A 23,840-nucleotide genomic window follows, 5' to 3' on the forward strand; every position below is an offset into this window, starting at 1 on the left:
ACATCTCATGGCAACATCTGCTGGGCTCCAAGCATCTCCAAACATCCATGTCTCTGTTCTCCAAATATCAGCATCTGTGTCAGCTCTGGGCTCTGAAATTTCTGTTGGCTCACTCTCTGTCAGCTCTGTCTCTCTCCAAAATGTCTTCTCTTTTAAAGGACTCCAGTAAACTAATCAAGCCCCACCTGGAATGGGTGGAGTCACATCTCCATCTAATCAAAAGGTCACACCCACGATTGTGTACGTCATAGCTCCTCAAGATAATCTAATCAAAATTCCAACCTGCAGTATTGAATCAGCTGCTCCCACTAGAATGGATCAGGATTAAAACATGGCTTTTGGGTACATAATAGATTCAAACTCTCCCAAGGTGCTCATCCCACCAGGTGCTCACCCCCACAGATGCTTACCCCCCCAACACAGGTTTTCACCCCCAAGTGCTCAACTCTCCAAGGTACTCACACATCCCCAGGTGATCATCCTCTTTAAGGTGCTCACCCCCACAGGTGTTCACCCCCAGGTGCTCAATCCCCCAAGGTGCTCCCCTCCCCCCCACAGGTGCTCACCTCCAGGTGCTCAACCCCCTCCATAGGAATTCACCCCCACCCGGTGTTCACCACTCCCCCCCCAGGTCTCACCCCTTAGGTGCTCACTTCTCCCAGGTGTTCACCCTTCAGGTACTCACCCCCCAGTTGATCGATGACCCTCCCAGGTACTCAGTAGGAAACCTGGGCATCACCCCACTGTGCCTTCACTAGTTTCTTAATTTTCCTTCCAAAATACATCCCTAGGCAGCAGTACCCTGCCCCCTGCTGCCAGCTCCCTAGTCCAAACCTCTACCCCCTCTTCTGCACAGCTGCCTTGCCCCCCACCCCCAACTGCCAGCCGTTTTCAGCTTTTCAGTGCCTGTCTCTCTTTCTACTGGCCCCCAGCTCCCTTGGGTGGCCCAGAGCCCTTCTTCCCCTCTGCGGCCTTCCCACTGATCAGGGAACCCTTTCGTGCCTCGGGCCTTTCGACTTACTGTGTCTCCTAGGCGTTCTTGCCCACAGCCCTCCAGGAGCCTCCCTCCACCCCTTCCTCCCCCTTTGGCTGAAGTCCTATCCCAGTCCTGGGGCCTGAAGTTCATCACATCTTGTTCAGGATCTGAGTATCCCTTCCCCTGCAGTGTAGCAGGGTTGGGCACACCTGCCTTGGGCCAGCGGCTTCCCTGCACCCCGCACACTCCAGCCATCCACTCGCAGTGGCATTCAGGTGGCACAGAGAGGACACAAGGATGGAAGGGGAGGACTGAGCCCTAGCACAGTGACTGCACTTGAACTTCTCTTCACAGGACTTTACACGAGTGGCAACTGACAGGGCGGAGGCTCTAATTAGAAGAGGGTGTCTTCTTTTGCACCCTTTGGGAATTCTTTTCTCTTTTTTCTTTTTCCTTTAAATTTTTCCTAGAGAAATTGTGGTTTTATAGTAAAATCATGCATAAAATACAGGATTCCCATATACCACCCTATTAGTAACACCCTGCGTTGGTGTGGTACATGTGTTACAACTCTGAAAGCACATTTCTGTAATTGTAATTATAGCCCATGGTTTAACTTAGGGGTTACTGCTTATATAATACAGTTTCATGGAATTAAAATTTTTTATCTTATTGCCATACATACAATATAACATTTCCCCTTTTAACCACATTCAGATATATATCTCAGTGTTAATTATGTTCACAATGTCAAGCTACCATCATCACTGTCCATTAACAAAATATTTCCAACATTCCAAATAGGAACCCTGTACATTTTCTTTTAAGAAAATAAAAAGGAAAAGAAAAAGAACACCCAAAACTTGCAGTCCCCCACCCCCTTTTGTTCATTTAATTTTTGTCTTTTTTTCTTACTCATCTGTCAATACACTGCATAAAGGGAGTGCCAGGGACAAAGTTTTCATAGTCACACTGACAGACCTTAAAAGAGCTCTCTAGTTATTCACTCATCTTCAAGACTCAAGGCTATTGGCAATTGATGACTGAGTGGCCACAAGAAGGAATGAAGTTGTGAGGCATGCAAGTAAGGCAATAAAAGTTAAGGACTGTATGTTGAATGAAGTGTCAGGAACAAAAAGACAAACATTATCATGCCTCACTCCTATGGACAAGGCTACTGGAATGCAGTTCAACAGTTACCGGTACTACCTTCTAGTCATTCCAATACACTATAAACTAAAAAAGGCTATCTATATAATGCATAACCTCCAGAATAACCTCTCGGTTCTGTTTGAAATCTCTGAGCCATTGACACTTCTCATTCCTCTCTTCCCTCTTTTGGTCAAGAAGGCTCTCTCAATCCCATGATGCTGGGTCCGGGAGAATCCCGGAAATTCTGTCCCATATTGCCAGGGAAATTTACATCCCTAGGATTCATGTCCCACATAGGGGGGCAGGCAGTGAGTTCACCTGCTGAATTGGCTTAGAGAGAAGCCACATCTGAGCAACAAAAGAGGTTTTCTGGGAGAGAAGATGAAGTTTTAAAATACAGTCTGTTTTGGTTTGCTAAAGCTGCTGGAATGCAATATACCAGAAATCCAGCTGCTTTTATAAAGGGAATTTATTAATTTGCAAATTTATATTTCTCAGGTTATAAAAATGTCCAAACTGAGGCATCCAGGGAAAGATATCTTGACTCAAGAAAGGTCGATGGGTCCAGGACACCTCTATCAGCTGGAAATGCTGAGTCTTTGGCTTCTGGTTTCAAACAGTTTCCACAGGGGCATTTTCTCTCTGCTTCTCCAAATGTCTGGATCTCATATTGGCTCTGTCAGCTCTGAAGCTTTTTCCAAAATGGTTCCCTCTTAAAGGACTCTAGAAAGTGACCCACCTCTAATGGGCGGAGACACGTCTCCATGGAAACCACCTAATCAAAAAGGTCCTGTTTTAGCTGCTGGAATGCAATATACTAGAATCAGAATGCCTTTTAAAAAGGGGAATTTAATAAGCTGCTAATTTACAGTTCTAAGGTCGAGAAAATGTCCAATTAAAACAAGTCTATAGAATTGTCCAATCAAAGGTTTCCAGGGAAATATACCTCGATCAAGAAGGCTGATAATGTTCAGCGTTTCCCTCACCTGGAAAGGCACGTGGCAAACACAGTCACAGTTTCTCTCTCCGCTGGGAGGGCACATAGCGAGCAAGGCATCATCTGCTACTTTCTCACTTGACTTCCTGTTTCATGAAGCTCCCTGTGAGGCGTTTTCCTTCTTCATCTCCAAAGGTCACTGGCTTGTGGGGCTCCCTGCTTCTTACGGCTATGTCATTCTGCTCTGCTCTCTCTGAGTCTCCCTCGGAATCTCCCAAAATGTTTCCTCTTTTATAGGACTTCAGAAACTAATCAAGACCCACCCAAATGGGTGGAAACACATTCCCCTAATCCAGTTTAACAACCGCTCCTGATTGGCTTACATCTCCAGGGAGATGATCTAATTACATACAGTATTGAATAGGGATTTTTCTGCCTTTACGAAATGGGATTTAGATTAAAACATGGCTTTTCTAGGGAACATACATCCTTTCAAACCAGCACAGGTCCCAACCACAATATTGAATCAGGATTAAAGAACATGGCTTTTCCGGGATACACAACAGCTTCAAACCAGCACACAGTCAATGTCATCATTTACCCTACAGACTGATTTACCTTGGTCCTACCCAGATCAGCTTCATTCATATCTCTAATTGAAGTCTGATCTCTTTTTCAGTGTTTATACCATTGCTGTGTGGGATAATGCTGACTTTCAAAGCTGCAGAGCTCTAGCTCTGGATCTCAGGTGTCACACAGATAACTTTGGGTGTTCTTAATGGACTTTATGTTAACTTGCATCACCCGTGTGTGAGTGGCAGTGCCCAAACACTGCATCATGTGCCTGGGCACTGCTGCAGCGGCCATGGGGGATATTCTAGAATTTCCAGGGAAATGCAGTGACAGAAACTATGTGAGGGACCGGGTGGAGGCAGTTCAGTTTCAACAATGTATTGAGCATCTTCCTTTTCCATGCCGTTGCATCTTTTGAAATGGGGTCTCTGCAGGCACTTTGATGGAAAGCAAGTGCCTGTGAAACCCCGTGTGGAAGAGAGGGATGTGTGCGGGCCCAGGCCTGAGGGGCTCTGCAGGGTGTTGTGGCCTAGCAAAGACCCACAACTGGGGGCTTAAAACAGCAGACAGTTCCCTCTCCCAGTTCCGGAGGCCGCAAGTCCAAAGTCAAGGTGTCAACAGGGCTGGTTCCGTCCTGGCCTCTCCTAGCTTCTGTTGAGGTGGGATTTCCTTGGCTTGTGGCCACATCACCCCCACCTCTGCATCTGTCATCATGTAGCCTTCTTCTCTGCATTCCTCCTGTTCTTATAAAGTCACCCGTCGCTGGAGTCAAGGCCCACCCTAATCCAGCGTGGCCTCCTCTCGAGATCTTTAGCTGATCCCACCTGCAAAGGCCATATTCCAAACAAGGTTGCACTCTGATGCTCTTAAAGAGCATCAGTTCTTTAAGGAGAAAACATAAATATGATATTCTTTCAGCATGTGCACCATTTCTTCAAATGACTACTGAAACATTAGGATCTAAATAAATACTCTGTTCTAGTTTGCTAGCTGTTGGAATGCAACACACCAGAGACGGACTGGCGTTTCATAAAAGGGGATTTATTTTGTTAGTTCTTCAGAGGAAAGGCAGCTAACTTTCCACTGAGGCTTTTTCTTACGTGGGAAGGCACAGGATGGTCTCTGCTGGTCTTCTCTCCAGGCCCCTGGGTTCCAACAACTTTCCCCGGGTGACTTCTTTCTCCATCCCCAAAGGCCTGGGCTGAGCTGCAAGTGCTGAGATGAGGTATGCTGAGCTGCTCAGGCTGTGCTACATTGTTCTCTCATTTAAGCACCAGCCAATTAAGTCAAACGTCTTTCACTGCAGCAGACACGCCTCCTAGCTGACTGCAGATGTAATTGGCAACAGATGGCTTATGTCCGCAGCAACAAGATTAGGTATGCTCACCTGGCCAAGCTGACAACTGAATCCAACACATACTCAGTCACTGTTTAGGCCTAATTCTTTAGTGAGCAGAAGGTTGGGTCGGGCTGGTGAGGTAAGGCACAGCACACCCTGAACTGGAGGCCTCTGTCAGGACCCGTCAGCCACGCCTCTGGTCCTTCTGGGGTAAACCAGGAAGCGGCTGCAGGTTTCTGCAGGGGAGAACTGACCCCCAACATCAGTGGGGGTCACAGCACAGGATACAAAATAACTCATAAATATTGTTACACTCAGTGGCATTTAGCCCAAGGTTGTTGTTTTTTTTTCCTTTGTATTATGGTAAATACTTTCGCCACCAGCGTGCTCCCCACACCATGACTGCCAGCAAACAGCAGTTGCATCTGAGGTCCCCCCAGCCGCATCTGCCCTGGTTGGCAAGGAACTGGAGCAGGTCGGTGCCACCCCCACACACTTGCCGCCAGGCCTCCGCCCACACACCCACGCGCGTGTTCATTCCACGGAGGCACAGAGCCCACACCCGAGCCCAGCCCGTGCCAGGCACGAAGGGAACGAGATGTAGGGAAAAGCCTAGCACCTGAGAGAACAGGAGGGCAGGCTGTCCAGAGGCTCTCCACAGGAGGACAGGAACACGCCCATGTACTCTAATAACGTGGGAAATACTGCACCCAGGAGCCCTTGGGGGAAACCTCTTTGGGGTGAAGCTGAGCCAAAAAACTGAACAATTAGGGAATGAAGAGGTTAAGGCTACGGAGCTCCTAGCCAGTGTGGAATCCATCTACACATAGGATGGAGGCGTTCCACAAATATTATGGTAAAAACCCGAGGTGGGAGGCGTAGGGGATGGGAAAGGGCAGACTTCCTGGTCCTTGGCTAGGTCCCTAAGGCCTAAGGTTGGAATTGGTCCCAAATGACTGCAGTTTTCAGTTTTTTCGTGGAAACTAGTTATTCTAGTAGTGAAGTTAGACAAGTCCTTTAATTTCACTTGGTTTCTTTTTCTTCTTTTAAATTCAAGTAAAATTGAATATACTATTTTTTAAAAAAACATCCTGGCAGGGCACCTGACAAAGCAGTGGGGGCTGGGCCCTCGCCTGCAGGGTAACGGGGCTCCTACGAATTTTGAGTTCGAATCCCTACTCCAGCACTTGCAGGCTGTGCAACTTTGGGCAGGGGCGTCACCCCTCCACACCCTGTTTCCTCACCTGTGTAGGACTGTAAGAGCAGCCCCTCCTGCAGGAGCTCAGAGGGCTCAGCAAGGTAAAGCACCGAGGGCTGGGGAGAGGGTGGAGGGCTGGCTGGTGCAGCTATCACCGTGCAGCCTCCATTGGGCAGGACTAACGCCTGCAGCACGGGGTCCACCCCTAGTGGACAGAGCTAATCCCCCATGGGGCGGGGCTAATAACTGGGGGCGTTGTCAACCCCCAGAGTACAGGGTAATCCCTGCAGGGCAGGGCCAACCACTGTGAGGGCGTGGCTAATCCCTGTGGGTGGGGTGGAGCCAACCACTGTGAGGGCAGGGCTAATCCCTGTGGGGCAGGCCTCACTCTAGAGAGCGGGTTTATAAATCTCGAGGAGCCCCACACCTTGATCACCCTGGGCTGGCCCCAGAAGGAAAGGTCTTGGAGGAGTCTCGCAGGAGCTTTCTCCTGGGTGGGGGCCAAGGCAACGCCCTCCACTTCATCCTCACGGGTTCCCAGCTCTCAGAAGGGCTGCTGGGACCCAGTTCTGGTGTCTCGGTTTCCCGCCTGCTTGTGTGCTCACCCCAGTCCCCTTCTGTTCCCTGGAACACACCCCCGTGGGACTGGTGGGAAGAGGTGCCCTGAAGAGATTGCAGCCACGTCACAGGCCTGCACGCACACATCTGGGCAGTGGGCTACGGCGCTGCCACCTGCTTTCAGATGGCTCATGGGAAAAACAAGCCTCTCTGTCACCATGGGTTTAGGAAGAAAATTACAGAAGAAATATGGAAGAATGCCTGAGGGAATCCTGTGGACTTTTTTTCCAACTTTTCTTTCGTTCTGAAATGACTGCATCTTGAATCTGTTTAGGCGCACGTAAGCACAGTGCACTTATTTCACAGTCACGACACGTGAGTGCACTGCTCTGCATCTCACTGTTGTTAAGGCTCGTCTGGGGAGCTGGTCCTGGCTGGACTATACACACACCCCTTTCCTCTTCCAAAAGGCCTACTTTTTGAATTACTGATGTAGGCACATGGCACAAAATTCGAAACACATGGAGGCAGGGAGACGCGTCCTTCCCTTGAGGCAGCCGCCGCTCCCCTCATGTCCGGCCTTTCGCGTGCCCAGGGGCTGCGGGGGGCATCGCCGAGGTGGTCGTTTTCCTAAGGAGGGTCCCGGACAGGGAGCTGCTGGGGAAGGGTCAGGCGCTGGAAGTGCGGCCTGCGTACTTCCATCCTAGGCCAGGCTCGTTTCAACCTTCCCAACAAAACACCTCTCAAAACGACACCTCAATTCTGGTTTAGATTTCTTAAGTGGGAAGGTTGAGCATCTTTTATCATATGTATTTTGGACATTTGACTTTCTGAAATACCTGTATGTTTTTCTGCTTTTCTGAAGGAGTTTGCCCTGCAGGTTTTCGATACTGCTTGGGCCCAGTGACCCCTGTGTTCCTTCCTCCCTATGGAAATCGGTATAAGCATCCTACAACTGTTCATCCTTTGTATGTTGGCAGCAAATAATTTGTTCTGAGTTTCACAGGTCCAGGGCCAGAGGATAATTCTGCCTTAGAACAGACCATGTAACTAACTTTGATAGGAGTCTGTACTGTTTCTAACTTTGTATTTCATTTGCACTGCTACTGAAATGGTTTAAGGATTTCTGATATTGTGATGGAATTAATGTACTTTGTATATGGGAAAAATATGTCTTTCTTAGGGTCCAGAGGGTGGAATGTGCCAGTTTGAAAGGATGTATGAACCCTAGAAAAGCCATGTGTTAATCCTAATCCCATTTTGTAAAGGCAGCCATTTCTTCTAATCCTTATTCAGTACTATAAATTTCAAACTGTAATCAGATCATCTCCCTGGAGATGTGACTCAACCAAGAATGGTTGCTAAACTAGATTAGGTGGAGACAGGCCTCCACCCATTCCAGGTGGGTCTTGATTAGTTTACTGGAATCCTATAAAAGAGGAAATATTTTGGACAAAGGAAGATTCAGAGCAGAGAACAGAGCCATGAGAATGCCACAACAGAGAAGACTGCAGAACCATGAAGCAGAGAGTCTACCAACCAGTAACTTTTGGAGATGAAGGAAAATGCCTCAAGGAAGCTGGAGAGGAAGCCAGGAGAGAAAGCTAGCAGATAACGCCATGTTCACCATGTGCCCTTCTAGCCAAGCGAGAGACTCAAACCTCTTGATTTCAAACTTTATTATAAAAGCTACAGTAATCAAGACTGTGTGCTACAAGCACAACGATAGACACACAGATCAATGCAACAGAATTGAGAGTCCAAAAAGAAGCTTGAATATTTATTTTTAATTTTTGAAAAAGGTGCCAAGACAATTCAATGAAGGAAAGAATGTCCTTTTCCACAAACGGTACTGGGACAACTGGATGTCCACATGCCAAAGTATGAAGTTAAACCCCTACCTCAAACCATACACAAATACAAACTCAGAATAGACCAAAGATTTAAATGATGTAAGAGCTAAAACTATAAAAGTCTTAAAAGAAAAACACAGGGACAACCAAATCAATAGGCTGAGTCCCTGATCTTGGGGTCTGCCCCTATGAAACTTACGCCTGCAAAGGACAGGCTTAGCCTACTTATACTTATGCCAAAGAGTCACCCCCAGAGAACCTCTTTTGTTGCTCAGATGTGGCCTCTCTCTCTAAGCCAACTTGATGGGTGAACTCACTGCCCTCCCTCTTTACGTGGGACATGACTCCTGGAGATGAGCAAAGTCGTGGCATTATGGGATTGAGAAAGCCTTCTTGACCAAATGGGGAAGAGAGACATGAGACAAAATAAAGTCTCAGTGGCTGAGAGATTTCAAACAGAGTCAAGGAGGTTTTCCTGGAGGTTATTCTTATGCATTCTATAGACATCCCTTCTTAGTTTATGATGTATTGGAGTGACTAGAGGGAAGTACCTGAAACTGTTGAGCTGTGTTCCAGTAGCCTTGATTCCTGAAGATGACTTTATAACTGTATAGCTTTTACAATGTGACTGTGTGATTGTGAAAACCTTGCGTCTGATGCTCCTTTTATCCAGGGTATGGACAGATGAGTAGAGAAAAAATATGGATTAAAAGATAAATAAATAATAGAGAGAATAAGGAGTAAAAAAATTGGGTAGATTGAAATACTAGTAGTCAATCAGAAGGAGGGGTAAAGAGTATGGGATGTATGAATTTTTTCTTTTTTATTTTAATTTCTTTTTCTGGAGTGATGCAAATGTTCTAAAAACGATCATAGTGATGAATACACAACTATGTGATGGTATTGTGAGCCACTGTACAGCATGTATGGACTGTATGTGTGTGAAGATTTATCAATAAAAATGTAGAAAAAAAAGAAAGAAAACACAGGGGTAAGTCCTTGTGATTTTGGATTAGGCAATGGACCCTTAAATATAACACCAAGGGACCAAAGCATAAAAGAAAACACAGATATATTGGACAATACCAAAATTAAAAATGTTTGGGTTTTCAAAGGATCCTATCAATAAATGAAAAGACAACTCACAGAATGGGAGAAAAGGTTTGCAAATCATATATCTGACAAGGGACTCATATCTAGAATATATAACTCAATAATATAACATCTAGAATATCTACAATATAACTCAATAATAAAAAGACAAATAATCCAATATAAAATATAAAAAGAGATGAATAGACATTTCTCCAAGGGAGACAGACAAACAGTGAATGAAAAGAGGCTCAACATCATCAGTCCGTTAGAGAAATGCAAATTAAAACCACAATGAGATGCCACGACACCCCCACTAGGATGGGTGTAAGTGAAAAGACAAATAACCATGAAGGCTGGTGAGGTTACAGAGAAAGAAATGGTGTGGCCACTTTGGAAAACAGCTTGGCAGTTCCTCAAAAGGTGAAGCAAAGTTTCCACATGGCCCAGTGATTCCACTCCAAAGTATAAACTCACGGAAACTGAAAACACACAGCCATGCAAAAAGTTGTGCACATGTCCATATCAGCATTACTCATAATAGCCAGAAGGCGGAAACAATGCAAATATCCATCAACTGAGTGAAGCAACAAAACGTGGCCTCTCCACACCATGCACAGCCTGGGCCACAAAAGGAGGGAAGTCTTGAGACGGTCGGCAACACGGGTGGGCCGAGTGGACGTTCTGCTGAGTGAGAGGAGCCCCTCACAGACACCCCCGCTCACAGGGAGCACCTGGAACGGGCAAGCCTACAGAGCCAGCATGCACGTCAGTGGTACCGGGCTGGGAGAGGGGCACGGGGCTTCCTCTGGGGTGATGAAATGGTCTAAAACCAATGGTGGTGATGGTGGCAAAATGCTGTCATATACTAACAACCATTTGGTGTCTGAACTGTATCTCAATAAAGTTGTTTTTAATATAGACAGAATGATTGATACAAAGAAACAGTCGGATGGATGGATGATCCAGAGAGAAAGAGACTGATACAGTGAGATCCACACAGGTTCACAGTCCCCTATCTACAGCTGAAACCCACAGGAACTTTAAAAATATTTATCGTGGTCATTTTTATGTAGTCTTCAGCTGGAGAACAGACAAAAGCCCCTGACGCCCCGGAGAGGCATACCTTTATCTGCGTGATGTTCCCTTCAAGCTCCATGGGGGCCTGGAGGGCCCACTGGTCTCTGCCCTCGGACCCTGGGCTGCTCCAGGGACCCTGTACCCTCCGCCACATGGCCACACATCCCTTGTCGGTTCCCGCTGCCAGGAGACCTACGGGGAAGCAGTGCCTTGTACCTGAGAAGGCAAAGAGATAAAACAACCCCAAGCTCCCTTCTCAGACCACCCTGTCCTAGATCCCAGCCCTTCCGCTGCCCAGGAGCTACCGCTGCTGGCCTGTGTCTTCCCGCACAGGTTCGTAGGCTGCGTGACCACACAGCATGTGCGTGAGGGGAGGGCCGGGGAGCTTTCTCTCTGGTTTGCTCTGGTTCCTGTTTGCCTTGCTGAGCGCTGTCTCCCCAAAGCCAGAAGAGTGAGCACACAGCTGGAGAGCGGTCTGCTCTGGCTCGTCACACGCACGCACACACCCAGGGATGCCCTGCACTTTTCAGTGGGGTGTGAGGAGGGAACAGAGATCACTGTGTGCACTCAGGCTGGTCTCACTTTTGACCAGACTCCTCTATCTTCATGTGACAGCAACGCTTCCCTGCCACCCGCGGTTTGCTCACACGTGTGAAAGGAGGCCCGTCCCCCTTCCGCCTGGGACCAGCCCCCTTCCTCACCAGGCCCACTGTGCAGCCCCTTGCAAAAGGCTTGAGGTTCTCTTTCTCGCATGCTGGGCAAGCAGTCTCACCTTTGGCCTCACAGTAAGAAACACAGTTTATGTTCTCTCCTTTTTCAAAGCCAAACTTCTCCTCTGGACTCAGTACGTAATTCTCGCCTCGTTCTAAATCCCAAAATCTACAATGGAAAGAAGAGAGTCCAGGGAGGGTTCAGCTAGGAGCATTTCTCCCACTTGGGAGTTTGGTTGAACCTGTGGAAAAACTTTAAAAATTAGGAAAGAGACATGGCACTTCAGATAGCGTCTGTGAAAGGAAGGCCGCTGTGCATCTGGGACTCTCCTGTGCCCTGTGTGTGACAAAGAACAGTTCAAGGAAAGGATGGTCACCACGCAAGGTTGCCGGATGTAATATCGGCCTCATCTCTCAGGCCCTCCACCTAGCAACTTCTGACCTCACATCGCACCACTGTCTTCTCACTCTCCGATTGGCCCAACCTTCGTCCTCTCGCTCTCTGCCTGGCAACACCATATTTCTCTGCCTGGCAACATCATATCCCTCTGCCTGGCAACATCATATTCAAGCCATTCCATTGGACCTTTCTGCTCTCAGCACACCCAATCCCTCGCTGCCACCCTTAGCCTCCTCACCAATCACGCAGCGCGCCTCCCCTGCCCCCCCCCATTTCCACCTCACCACTATATAAACCTCTGTACTTCCCCTAATAAACGTTCTGGTGCGCACGCCTTGCCAGCTCCGCCAGTACCCGCGAGTTGTCTTTTGTCTCGCGCGCCCTCCACACCTCCGAGCCCCCGGGGAAACCGGCACGTTTCCCCCCCCACACCTCTGGAAAGAAGACCCCAGGCGGGAGACCCGATACGCAGGACTCCCGCAGTTGGCGCCCGAACAGGGACCGCACTCTCCTCGTCTCCTCTCCAGCCCCGTTCGCCGCGCTCGACAGGTAAGGGCCCCCACAGTCGGCGACTGCCCCAACAAATTTCTCCTTCACTCTCTGCTGTTCTTAAATCTATTTTTACTGCCCTTCAAATAAGGGTAACCGCATCGCCGTTCACCAGGCGCCATAAGTCGCGCCTTAGCAGCCCTCCTAAACTCCCACCGATACAAGGTGTTTGTCCGCCAGCTCCCGGTTTACTGGGACCTTCTGTTCTCCTGCCTTCAAGGCTCGCGGCCTCCGTCCGACAATACCGCTTGGGAGGCCATGTCTGCGCAGCGCCCGCTTAGCACAAAAAACATTCATTCTCTCTTCAGCCCCCCTAAACCGAGCAACCTCGAGGCTGGCAAAAATGGCGAACTTCCTCTTTCTTCCTCAGATAAAAACAGGAACTGTATCTACCCCTCCCTCCCACCATCTAGCGAGTCACTTCCTCTTTCTTCAACTAACAAAGACCGGAAGTGCTCTCCCCCTGCCCTCACTGGAGAAAACCCCCGGCAGCCATTTTGTGCCGCTGCCCCACCCTGTCCGCCATCTTCTACTACCGCCTCACCCACAAGCCCATCCCCGTTGGCGCCGCCCGCGCTAGTCGCGAGCACCGCTAACCCCTGGGGAACCCCCCCTCACTCGGCATGGAGCCTTCACCCTAAGCCTCTTAACCCTACCAACCCCTTCGCCCACGCACTGCCCATGTCTCCACAGCCCATCTCCCTGCCCCCGCAACCTGTCTGTTTCCCGATGAATCTTCAACCCTCTCCCCAACGCCCTCTCCCTTGATACCCGCTTAATCCTGACGAGGTTAAGCGCCTTCGTAAGGCAGTCAAGGAGGATGGCCTTAACAGCCCTTATGCCACTCATCTCCTTAAAGAAATGTCCCAACAGTTGTGTACTCCCTTTGACTGGCTCTCCCTAGCACGAGCCATCCTCAGCCCCGGTCAATTCGTTGACTGGCAGGCTCATTTTCACTCAGAAGCAGAGAAACAAGTTATTTCAAACCATGCCTCCAGCGTTCCCTTCCCGGCCGAGGCCTTCACCGGAACAGGCCCCTTCACCCTACCCGCGCATTACGCGCAAGCCCCGCCAGGCTTCTGGCTTCAATTAAGAGAAGTAGCTTTACGAGCCTTCCGCACCTGCTCAGCCTCTAAGCCCGAAAAGTTTGCTGAACTCACTCAAGGCTGGGAGGAAGATTTCGCCTCCTTCGTCTCGCGAGTTATCGAAACCTGCGAGCGAAAAGTTGCAGGCGAGCAAGCCCAGCTAGCACTCGCCAAAGAGCTCATTTTCGAGGGAACAAACCCCGCTTGTAAACAAGCAACCATCCCAGTAAAAGAAAAGGAGATACATGACTGGGTGCTCGCTTGCAATAATATTGACTTCCAAACCTCCTCCCGGGCCCAGGCCCTTGCCACCGCCATGTCGCTCACCTCAGGCTGTCTTAAGTGTGGCAAAACTGGCCACTTTGCAAAGGAATGTTTCCTAACCACCATCGGCCAAGCCCTCTGGGGACGAGCCATTCCCACAGCCGCGGGGGCTAGCATTACCACACAGCCCCCCCAATAATTTGCGCCACTGCTCGCATAACACCTCTCGCACGGAACTAAATTCTAAGACACCTTCCCCCCGTCCTTCTAATAATAATCTCTCCAGGGTAGAAGTTTCTCCCTGAGAAAAATGTTTTTCTTCTCTCTTTCAGCGCTTTGACAAATCCTGCTATAGCCTATCTGGACGCAGCCGGCCTACACACAACCGGAAGCCAGAAAAAGTCCTACTTACAGATCTACCCCATCACGAATACCGCACCCTAGACTACTCTGGATCCCAATCAACGCCTCCGACTGGGTGGCCCCACAACTCCCCTATGCTGTTCGCACCAAAAACCCCTATTCCCGTAAACCAATCCCTTCCTCGCCTCTCCCTGCGGGATTGGATCTTCACTGCCTACAACGACTGCTTTTGGAACCGCACTCATAAGCTCCAATCAGACATTCTCACTTTACACAATACTATTGTCCCAAAACTTAATGCTTCCATTTTCTCAGATCTCGCACACAAGTTTGCCTCACTCTTCCAGCCTTCGAACCTAATTTTTTATGGAATTCTCTTACTAATTCTCCTCTTGTTCCTCCTAGCCCTCAAATGCATCTGCAAGCGAATCTCCAACACCCGAAAGCAAACCCAACTGCTCGCCCTCTCTGCACTCACTCTTCAAAACTCCTCCACTAATGCAAACGAACGCCACTAAGCCCAGGTTTGGTTAGCCAGTGTAGCCCACCCTAAGGTTTAAATGTCTGCAGCACTGACCAAACGGGGGAGGCTGCGAGTATGGGTTCGTACTGCCCTTCGCTGTGCCCCCGGGGCGCCAGCTACCCACCTCCACGGTGGCCCCCTCACTTCTACCCATTTCCTATACCCTCTCAATTTACAAATCTTTAAAAATTTTCCCTCTCCTCCTTTACCTTTGCATCTCTAACTGCTTTCTTTAAAAACAAAAAAGGAGGAATTGCCACATGCAATTGTAGCCTCGCTCTCTAAGGCCCCTGCCTAGCAACATCTGAGACGTCCTATCCCTTATCTCCACCCCCCTTTTGTTTTCGCAGCCCCAAAACTACACCCACTCCTCCTCCCGCTCTCAGCAACTCCCCCCCCCCCCCCGCCCCGCCCCCAAGCTTCCTCTCTAGCGGCCTAATAAGGTCATAATTACCCCGCAGCCAATCAGCAAACCCCATCTGATTTCTTGCCCCTAACTCCGCCCTCCTAAACCTCTGTATATAAGCTATTGTACTTCCTCTAATAAACGTTCTGGTGTGCATGCCTTGCCAGCTCCGCCAGTACCCACGAGTCGTTCTTTCCCTAGTGCGCCCTCCACACCTTACCTTCGAACCCCCTGGGAACCGGCACAGCTCCCCCCCCCCCCCCGTCGCTGAGAGGAAGACCCCAAGCAGGAGACAAAGAGCTCCCGCACAAGGTGGCGTATCCTTGGGGCAGAAGCGCCACCCCCCCCGCCAACCTGCCACCACACAGAAGCTCTAGCCTACAAGCGCAAGGTGGGTGACGACACGCAGTTCCATTTACACAAAGCTCAAAACATGGGTGTCCCATGGGGTGGGGGGACCTCCAGGGAAGGGGACCTGGGGTCTGCAAGGCATTGTCCCTTGACGGTAGAGCTGGTGCACGGGCTGGCCCATGTGCAGGAACTCAGCGTGGTGGGTGCCTTATCCCTGTGTAGGCCCCACCCTGACGAAGAGTTAACTTGAAGGGGGCTGTCTGTGACAGTACCAACCCAAGGGCACCCACTGACCTGAGGACTGCCTCCCCAATGGCCATCACCAGGAGGCTACCTTCGATCAGAGCCATGTCTTCACAGTGGCCCGCCTTCCCGCTCAACTTCACCTGCGGAATGAAAACACCTGAAGACACGTGGGACGCATGCAGAGGCTGCGCAGAGAGCACTGCCCAGGGCCAGCAGCCAGACCAGGACTGCAGGGGACCTGGACACTGGGACTGTGGCATGGCAACTTGCTTTCTTGACTGCCAAGCTATGGGACCCAAAGTGACCAGAGGGACGCTGACTTAAAAAATCAGCTTCATAAGACCCAGGCGTCTGCACGAAAGCACAGCGTTTCCCGAAAGACAAGGATTCCTTGTTTCTGGACATGTAGAGTCCACATGGGCTCCCAGGTAGGGGCACACTGGCCCCTGGCTCCCCATACAGGAGCACACAGCACCAAGAGGCCCCCTGGAGCTGATGCCCCCAACTCCCGTACAGGAAGGAGCATGCAGCACCAAAGACCCCTGGAGCTGACACCCCCAAACCCCATTCAGGAGCATGTGGCACCAAAAGCCCCCCTGGAGCTGCTGTCCTGACCCCACACCCGTCCCTCAAGGGCACTGTGTTCCCTTCCTCCTGTGCATGAGGGAGTCGAGGGTGTGCCAGGGACTATGGGAAGCTGTGGAGAGTAGTACAGCAGTTCCATACCAGCAGATACGGGCCAGAGACCCCGAGGCACTCAGGGTGAGAAGCCACCTGGAGGCTCGGGTAGACCCTGCTCCAGCCCTTTCTGCTGGGAAGGCAAGATAAGGGGCTGCAGGGAGAGTGGTGGGGTGCCATGGGATACCCCAGTCTGTGGCCTCCCTGTCAATCCCCTTCCCCAAACTGAAGCAGTGGGCCCCCAGAAGCCCCCAGTAGCCCAGAGCCCAGGGAACGGCCTGCAAGGAGAAGCCACTCCCCACAGATGCCTCCCTTCCACCATGATGCTGTGACCGGCCCACTCTCTCTACTGCCCTCATGTGTAAACTGAACACATATAATAGCACTCAATTGCCGTGGTAGCTGCCCCCAAACAAAGACCCCCAGTTTCAGTCTTGCTAAGCAGGAAAGGACATGGTGGTGAAGTGGGCTTGGCAGGAACCCGGCGTCTGACGACTAGAGCTTTACTGGGTGTGCAGCTCTGAACTGCAGTGTCCTCCAGAAAAGCCCTGCTCAAATCCTGACGTGATATTATGGGGAAGGACCGTCTGATTAGATGGACATGTATTCACCCAGTCCAGGTGGGTCTCGGTTAATCTACTGGAGTGTTAAAAGGTCTCACAGAGAGGGAAAGAGCTCAGACACAGAGATATTGGGAGATGCAGGAAGAAAATGTCCCTGGGGAAGCTGCTTTAAAAGAGAAGCCAGAGGAGCAGGAGATGCCTGCCACGTGCCTTCCCAGCTGGCAAAGGTGTTCTGGATGGATGGACGGATGCCTTTCTTGAGTCCAGGTATCTTTCCCTGGATGGCTTAGCTTGGGCATTTTTATGGCCTCAAGACTGTAAACTTGGAACATAAAAAGTTCCCGCTGAAAAAGCCAATCCATTGCTGGTAACCTGCATTTCAGCAGCTTTAGCACACTCAACCACCAGGGGATGGTGGGCTGGGGTTCCCAAAGAATGCTGCTTTGCATCCTTGCTGCTGTGGGTTCAGTATCCCCCAAAAGCTGTGCCCACAACCTAACCCCCAGCAATGTGAAGTGACCTGACGTGGAAACAGAGTCACTGTAGATGCCGTGGAGCGACCACAAGGTCAGCCTGGCTGAGGACAGTGAGCCCTGCCTGGAGGCCTCACGCCCGGAGAGAAGGAACAGATGTGGGGCGCAGGCCGCACGAGGCAGCGGTAGGTGCGGGGCCTCCTGAGGCTGGCGCGGGGTGCAGGGAGGCGCCTCCCCTGGCACCCAGGGTGGCCTCGGCCCTGCCACACCCCAAGCCTGGGCCCGGAGAACCAAAGTCTGGGGGTTCTGGCCCCCATGGCTGCACTGTGGCCCCCGGCTCACCTTCATGACTTCCTGGGCGCCACCGTAGGGCATCAGCGTGTAAAGGGCCAGGAGAAGGCCCTCAGTCACCACCACCAGTGCCTCCTGCTTCTCCACGTAGAGCAGCGTGTGGATGGGGCTGTCGGCAGCCGCTACCTGTGCCGAGTGGCCCTTCTCGTCCACGTGGTGCACCGTGCCTGCGGGCAAGCGCAAGGTCAACGGCACCATCAGCCGCTCTTGGCCAGGGCACTGCATTTATGAGCAGTCCTTTACTGCCGCAGTGATGTGTCTTAAACAAGAGTCTTCTGTACACATAGCGTCCAGCAAGCCAGCACCCCTGACTCACGTTCCTCCTGCCAGCTTTTTTTCACCTCGCTAACCTTGAGGACATGCTGCGGGGCCTTCCGATTCCCAGGCCCGGACCTCTTTGTTCCTCTTGGTCCACTCACACGAGGTCCACTCACGTCACCCCTGCCCGGGCTCTGACGATGGCCATTGGAGCCCCTCCCCATCCCTTCCTGGCTGGGTGCACTGCCCGTCCACCCTCTCGGGGACCATGGGCTACCCCCAGCTGAGCCGGTGGGGATGAGGTGACCCCTGCTTTTTTGTCCTGCCTGAGCCTGCCTCGCTGAACCGGCTGTGGGAGCCCCCTTGCCTGCTCCCTTCATTCCTTCTCCTCCCAGCTTCTGCTCTGTGCATGGTGCTCCTGTGAGCTCTCGGGGGCTTCCATGCCTTCCCGCTGTTCTGCGAAGCATGCGTCCTGGGCTGTGACCCAGGAGCCACACCCCTTCCTGGCCTCCTCCCGTCCGTGGTGGGTAACGTGACCTGGTATCCGAGGGGAGGGTTCAAGGCCGTCTACAGGCACCTCCTGCTGTCCACGTAATGGGCACATCACAGGGGGCTCGAAGTCCAGCACCTTCACAGGAATGAACCTATCTAACCTTTCCAACAATCTTTTGAGGTGGACATTACTTTTTATCCCCTCTTTACATGAAGGAAACTGAGGCACAAAGGGATGGAGTCATTAGTCTGAAGCCCCCAGCAGCGAAGTGGCCTGTCACCAGGACCACCACCTGCTGCGGCGCCCTGAGGCCGCATCCCCTCCTCAACCCAGGTCTCTGCCCGCCCCATGCTCCTGACCATGCTCTTGGGGGGGTTGGCCCTCAGGCCCCCGCCACCCCTACGATGCTGTGAGCGTCCAGATCCCTTCCAGGACCTTCTCAATCGCCCCTCTCTGTCAGTGCTGTCTCTTTTACCTCCAGAATCCAAAGGAATCTGTTATTTTCAAAACCACGAAGCCCCTGGTCGTGGCCTGCCTTCTTCTTGCCTTCAGCTTCCCCAGCTGGGGGAAATCAAGAACAGAGCCTCCTTCCTCCTCCTCACCACCACCTCGGTTGCTCTCACTCCCTCAGCCTCTTCCCGGCCACACACACTTGTGAGTGTGACAACTTCTGTTTTTCTTCAACTTCAGGCTGAATTTATTGCAGCCTTAGTTGGGGCAGCTGGTCCTCACTGAGGAGGGCTGGTGTCACAATCCAGATGCATGGCTCCTGGGGTGACTGCTGCAGACTCGAGGCAAAGGCCACCCCCTGACCACTCTCCCCTGCCCCTGGCGCAAGGCTGAGCCCAGCACAGAGGAGGTACTCGACAGAGATCCTGAGGGTGGAGAGACACAGGTCAATCCCTTCCCAGAGACCCCGTGGTCCCCTGGGCCGTCTACTGAGTAGGAGGGCAACACATAATTGTTGATCGAAAGCTTCATCAGGAAAAACTCATCAAGGACAAATAATCTCAGTCTGTCTCCATCAGAACAAAAAAAAGCATTCAGGGCGGGCCGCGGTGGCTCAGCGGGCAAAGTGCTTGCCTGCCATGCCGGAGGACCTCGGTTCGATTCCCGGCCCCAGCCCATGTAAAAAACAAACAAACAAACAAAATACAATAAAACAAGAAAATGTTTAAAGATGTTTCCCTTTCTTCCATCCTTCCTTCCTTCTCTCTGTCTTTCCTTCCCTTCCTCCCTCTCTCTTTAAAAAAAAAAAAAAAAAAAAAAAAAAAAAAAGCATTCATTCAACACCGGGTAAATAACTGCAAAAACCTAGCCAACTTCTTGCCCTAAAATGGGCACATGCACAGCCTACTCTTACTTGTGCTGAAGCATTTCCCATTAGTCTAGGATCATTCCCCTGGTACCCCAAAATGTTCAGTTCGCTGACCCATAATCGTAAGTTAAGTTTCTCACCATCTATCAAACTGACAAAGAGTGACTGCCCCTCCTGAGACCCAGTTTTCCGGAAACCTCCAAAGCCGCTCTTCCTCCAGTTAAACATGTCCAGTGCTTTCTCGTCACCACTCACAGCCGCCTTCGCCAGCTGCACAAGGTCCCTGCAGGAAGTGCCGACACGTGGCGTCAAGGCCGCATAGCCTTCCTTGCAGGAAGTCACAGCAGCCACAGAGTGCCACAGCCCTCGGGCGTGGGGCTACGAGTGCCACGTGGCCAGGCGGACACCTCCCCTCCCCATGCCCAGAGGAAAACACACGTAAAGTTCCCCCCTGAGTCGCAGACTTACTCGCCAGGAGGGGGGGAGCCGAAAGATGCAGTGAGTTAAGTGCTTTCCATACTCATGCTTCAGCAGGGGTGTGCCTTGCACTCGGCCTCTCTGGTCCAACCTCCACAGCAGCAGGACCCCAAGCTGGAAAAACCCAATGCCAAGTGTTCAAGAAACACACTCTGTAAACCAGTAGAAGTCAAACAAGCTGTGGAAGAGGACATGTGCCTACTTATGACAAAGCTACTCCTTGCTCTCTGGGAAGAGACCGAGCAGTCCAAAGCGACTAAAGTAAGAACCAGCAAGTGCTCCTGAGCCCTGCACAGTCCTCATTCCCCCGAGGACTGGTACAGTTTGTCTTCTGAAACAAGCTCTCTGCTCTGGAGGGAGCTGTGCGGCTGGTGGGCACACGAGAGAGGCCGCACCCAGGCCCGGGCCCACTGCTAGTGTCTCATGTCGGTGCCAAGCGCTGTGGAAATGAATGCACCAGGACTGCCACTGTCGTCAGCCAATGGCCACGCTTCTCTCAGCTGCCTGGTTCTCCCTCGCGCCCTTCCTAGGTGCCACGACCCACCTGGAGCCCACGGGGAACCGAGTAGTCACGCCTCCCTGGCTCAGCCTGACAGGATCTTGGGGACAGGCCAGCTGCTCTGCAGGACGCCCTCAGGATGGAATAGGGGCTGTGGGCTCAGGGAGGCAGGGTCCCTCCCGTCACATCCCGCCCCGGGTATGTGCCACAACCCTCACGGCTGGCCCTGACCTTAAGCCCCTGGCTGAAGGCATGCCTGTCCGGCTTCTCCCCTGCCACGTGACTCCTGCCCCTTCCCACACTGGGCTCTCTGCAGGAAGTCGCTGTGTGCAGCCCACACTTAAGGGGTGGGGGTCACATCACACCCCCTGGAGGGCGGAGCATCTGTACAAACTGTGTGGCGTCTTGGGGCACAGGAGAGTGGTCTCTTCCCCCCCGTTTACCTATCTAGTCACCTGCTTAGATCAGTGTAGATGTTACGTAGGTTGTGTTACTTCAGGATAGAAGCCAGCACTGCTTTTGGTTGCTCAGATCACTGCACGTGGCCCCTGGGGTGCTCTCTGCTGCCTTGGGGTCCCTCTGACGTGCACCATTGCTGGACCGGGCCATGCACCTCGAGAGGCTCCAGGCCTGTTTCATGTGCTTCCTGCCCCAGCCGTGGAATCGGCCGCTTCTCGTGGGGCCCCGGCTGCTCTGCAGGAACACGGCATAGGAAACCAGCGCGCAGGCTGGTATACATTCTGTTGGTTCATTTTAAAGTCCTCAAAAGTGCCAGTGGGAATATAGTAGAGCTCTAAAACCACAGGGCCTCTTTGGCCCTGGCTCACCGTTTACCACTCACTCATATGTTTCTTGGGAAATCAAAGATTCATATATTTTATGAATTTCCTCACTTCTAAAAGTCTCAAATTAACAGCCCAGAACAGTGCTGAAGAAGTTCAAGGCCGGAGGGCTTTGTGGCTGGGGACTGCACCGCGTCCGTCAGAACCAGCTGGCCTGTCTCCTTGGCTTCGAGGCCTGGCATCCAGCAGGGGCACGTCCGGCTCAAGGCTGGCGGGCCCTTGGGCCCTGGTGCACTGCTCTCCCCATCCCTCCTTCATCAGCGATCCCTTATCCCCAGGTTCTAGAAGGTGCATCCTGTCTGCAGAAGGAAGATACTGGTTCAAAAGCAGCTTATGGAGTAAACCTTTACGACAGGTTCTTCAAGGTGTGCACTAGTGCAACATGTACACGTGTACCTTCAATTCTACCCATCACCAAACTGAGTCTCCTTGCCTCCATAGCCTTATGAAGACAAGAAGAAAAGCACTATCCATTTCATTGTCCGGTATTTTATTGTTATTTAAATAGCATTTAAAATATAATGATGGTACATGGCAAGAAAAAAAAAATGCAAAAATTAGAATTGGAAAATGCTTTTTTCCTGTGGCCCCACCTCCCCCTAGAGTGAAACCTTGTCCTGGGTTCCCAAGGCTCCAGACAAGGGTGTTTCTTAGGCATAGCCTGGTAGAGACCTTCCTCTGCTTTGCAACCAGCCTGTCCTTATTTCTCTCTTCCTTGACATTTTTTGGTGGCTTTAGAGGTCTTCCTTTATGAACACATACAAGCCTTAGCTGACAATTCGCCAGGTTCCTGAAAATAACCGTAGCATGCATGTCTGGATTTCTAGGCTGCTGCTTTGGGGAAGATGTCCATGGCAAACGTTTAGAGTGCCTGTGATTTCTGCTCAGTCAGCAGAGCAGGTGGCCCTCATTCTGACAGAAGGACTGACACAGCCTGCCGCGACCATGCGTTAAAACTGCTGTTGATGCCTAGAGAGGGGAGCCAAAGGATGAAGGCAACGCTCCCTCTTCTCGGCTTCTGGCTAACCAGTCAGAAAAGTTAGCACCAAGACCAGGACCTAGAGACAAGCTGTGGGAGGCCAGGTTTCTGGTGCCACACTCTCCTGCTGCTCATCCCACATCCCAGGGCCAGCTGCCCCGGCCCACCACCTGAAAGGTCATCCTGGGCATACTCGGCTGCCTCTGCACCCTCTGTGCACTCTCGTACGATTTTATATGGTGACACCCCCTCAGGTGAACGTGAGCCCTCTTCATGAAGATCAAGAGGGAACTGTGCTAAGGGGTGACTGTGGAGAGGGACTGTCAGGTGAATGTCTTGGAGGCTGGTATGATTCACAGGTCTGGGTGACAACATGAGGCGATGTGGCAGTGCATCAACGTGGGTGTGGGGTGTGAGGGTATTGGTGGAGGGTGCCACTGACCAGTGTCTCTGGGTACATCTGAGCTTGTGCTGACTGTGAGGGAGTGTAGGGGATTTAATCACCATTCAGCCGATTGCATCTACAAACAACAGAGGAGAGACTGCCCTCAGCAGTGGGAGGAGGTTCATGCAATCAGCTAAAGGTCTTAAAGGGAGGACTGAGAATTTCAGTAGGTCAGAAAGTATTTCTAGCTCTCCTATCCTGCTCCGTTTCCCTGAGAATCCTGGCTAATCCACATAGCTTAACCATAGGGTAAGATCTTAGAATGAAATTTGCAAACTCGGGGTCCAAGGTAAAAGAAAATTTACACTTTCATCTTATAAATCAGCTGAATTTGGCAAACATACGATTCAAATAATGTGGTCTTTCACATGCTTCCCAGCCTGTGTGCATGAGCCTGTATGGGTGGGGAGGTGTAGGATTCAAGGTCAGCGTCAAAGCGTGTCTGCTCACCCTGTCTCCGGACACGAGGCAGTTTCCACTGGTGCTCCAGCCGAGGACGGTGATGTTGGCGGTGTGTGTCGGGGACACCGTGTGCTGCTCCTTGTCCTGCTTGTTGAACACTGTCACTTCTCCAGCCTCCCAGCCAACGGCCAGGATCAGTCATGCCGGGTGCCAGCACAGGGAGGTAGCTCGGAACGACCTCTCGACGTGTGTATCGGGAACGCACTCCCCCTACGTTGGACGAGAGACAAAGGCCACGTTACGCACAGAGGCAGCTACGCTGAGAATTTCTGGCTTATTGATAGGCTCAATGTCAGCTAGAAGACATAGAGAGCTGTTTATTAAGGAAACCTTTTGATTTGGCTCTT

The 23,840-nt window shown here is 51.4% G+C and overlaps 1 protein-coding gene across 1 annotated transcript in view; it reads right to left on the minus strand.

Moving 5' to 3' along the window:
• Window positions 1-658: 658 nt before the first annotated feature.
• LOC143677434 (intraflagellar transport protein 140 homolog) overlaps window positions 659-23,840 on the minus strand; it is a 28,539-nt gene continuing 5,357 nt past the window's right edge. The window contains exons 2-8 of the mRNA XM_077153385.1: window positions 23,482-23,703; window positions 20,314-20,380; window positions 19,930-20,072; window positions 17,712-17,887; window positions 15,704-15,795; window positions 11,531-11,637; window positions 659-10,974 (exon numbers count right to left, since the gene is read on the minus strand). Coding sequence (XP_077009500.1) covers window positions 10,694-10,974; window positions 11,531-11,637; window positions 15,704-15,795; window positions 17,712-17,887; window positions 19,930-20,072; window positions 20,314-20,380; window positions 23,482-23,635 — 1,020 coding nt within the window. The 5' untranslated portion in view covers window positions 23,636-23,703 and the 3' untranslated portion in view covers window positions 659-10,693. The remainder of the gene's footprint in view (window positions 10,975-11,530; window positions 11,638-15,703; window positions 15,796-17,711; window positions 17,888-19,929; window positions 20,073-20,313; window positions 20,381-23,481; window positions 23,704-23,840) is intronic.

This window comes from Tamandua tetradactyla, chromosome 3, assembly GCF_023851605.1.
Source record: "Tamandua tetradactyla isolate mTamTet1 chromosome 3, mTamTet1.pri, whole genome shotgun sequence".
In the NCBI taxonomy this organism is placed as follows: domain Eukaryota; kingdom Metazoa; phylum Chordata; class Mammalia; order Pilosa; family Myrmecophagidae; genus Tamandua; species Tamandua tetradactyla.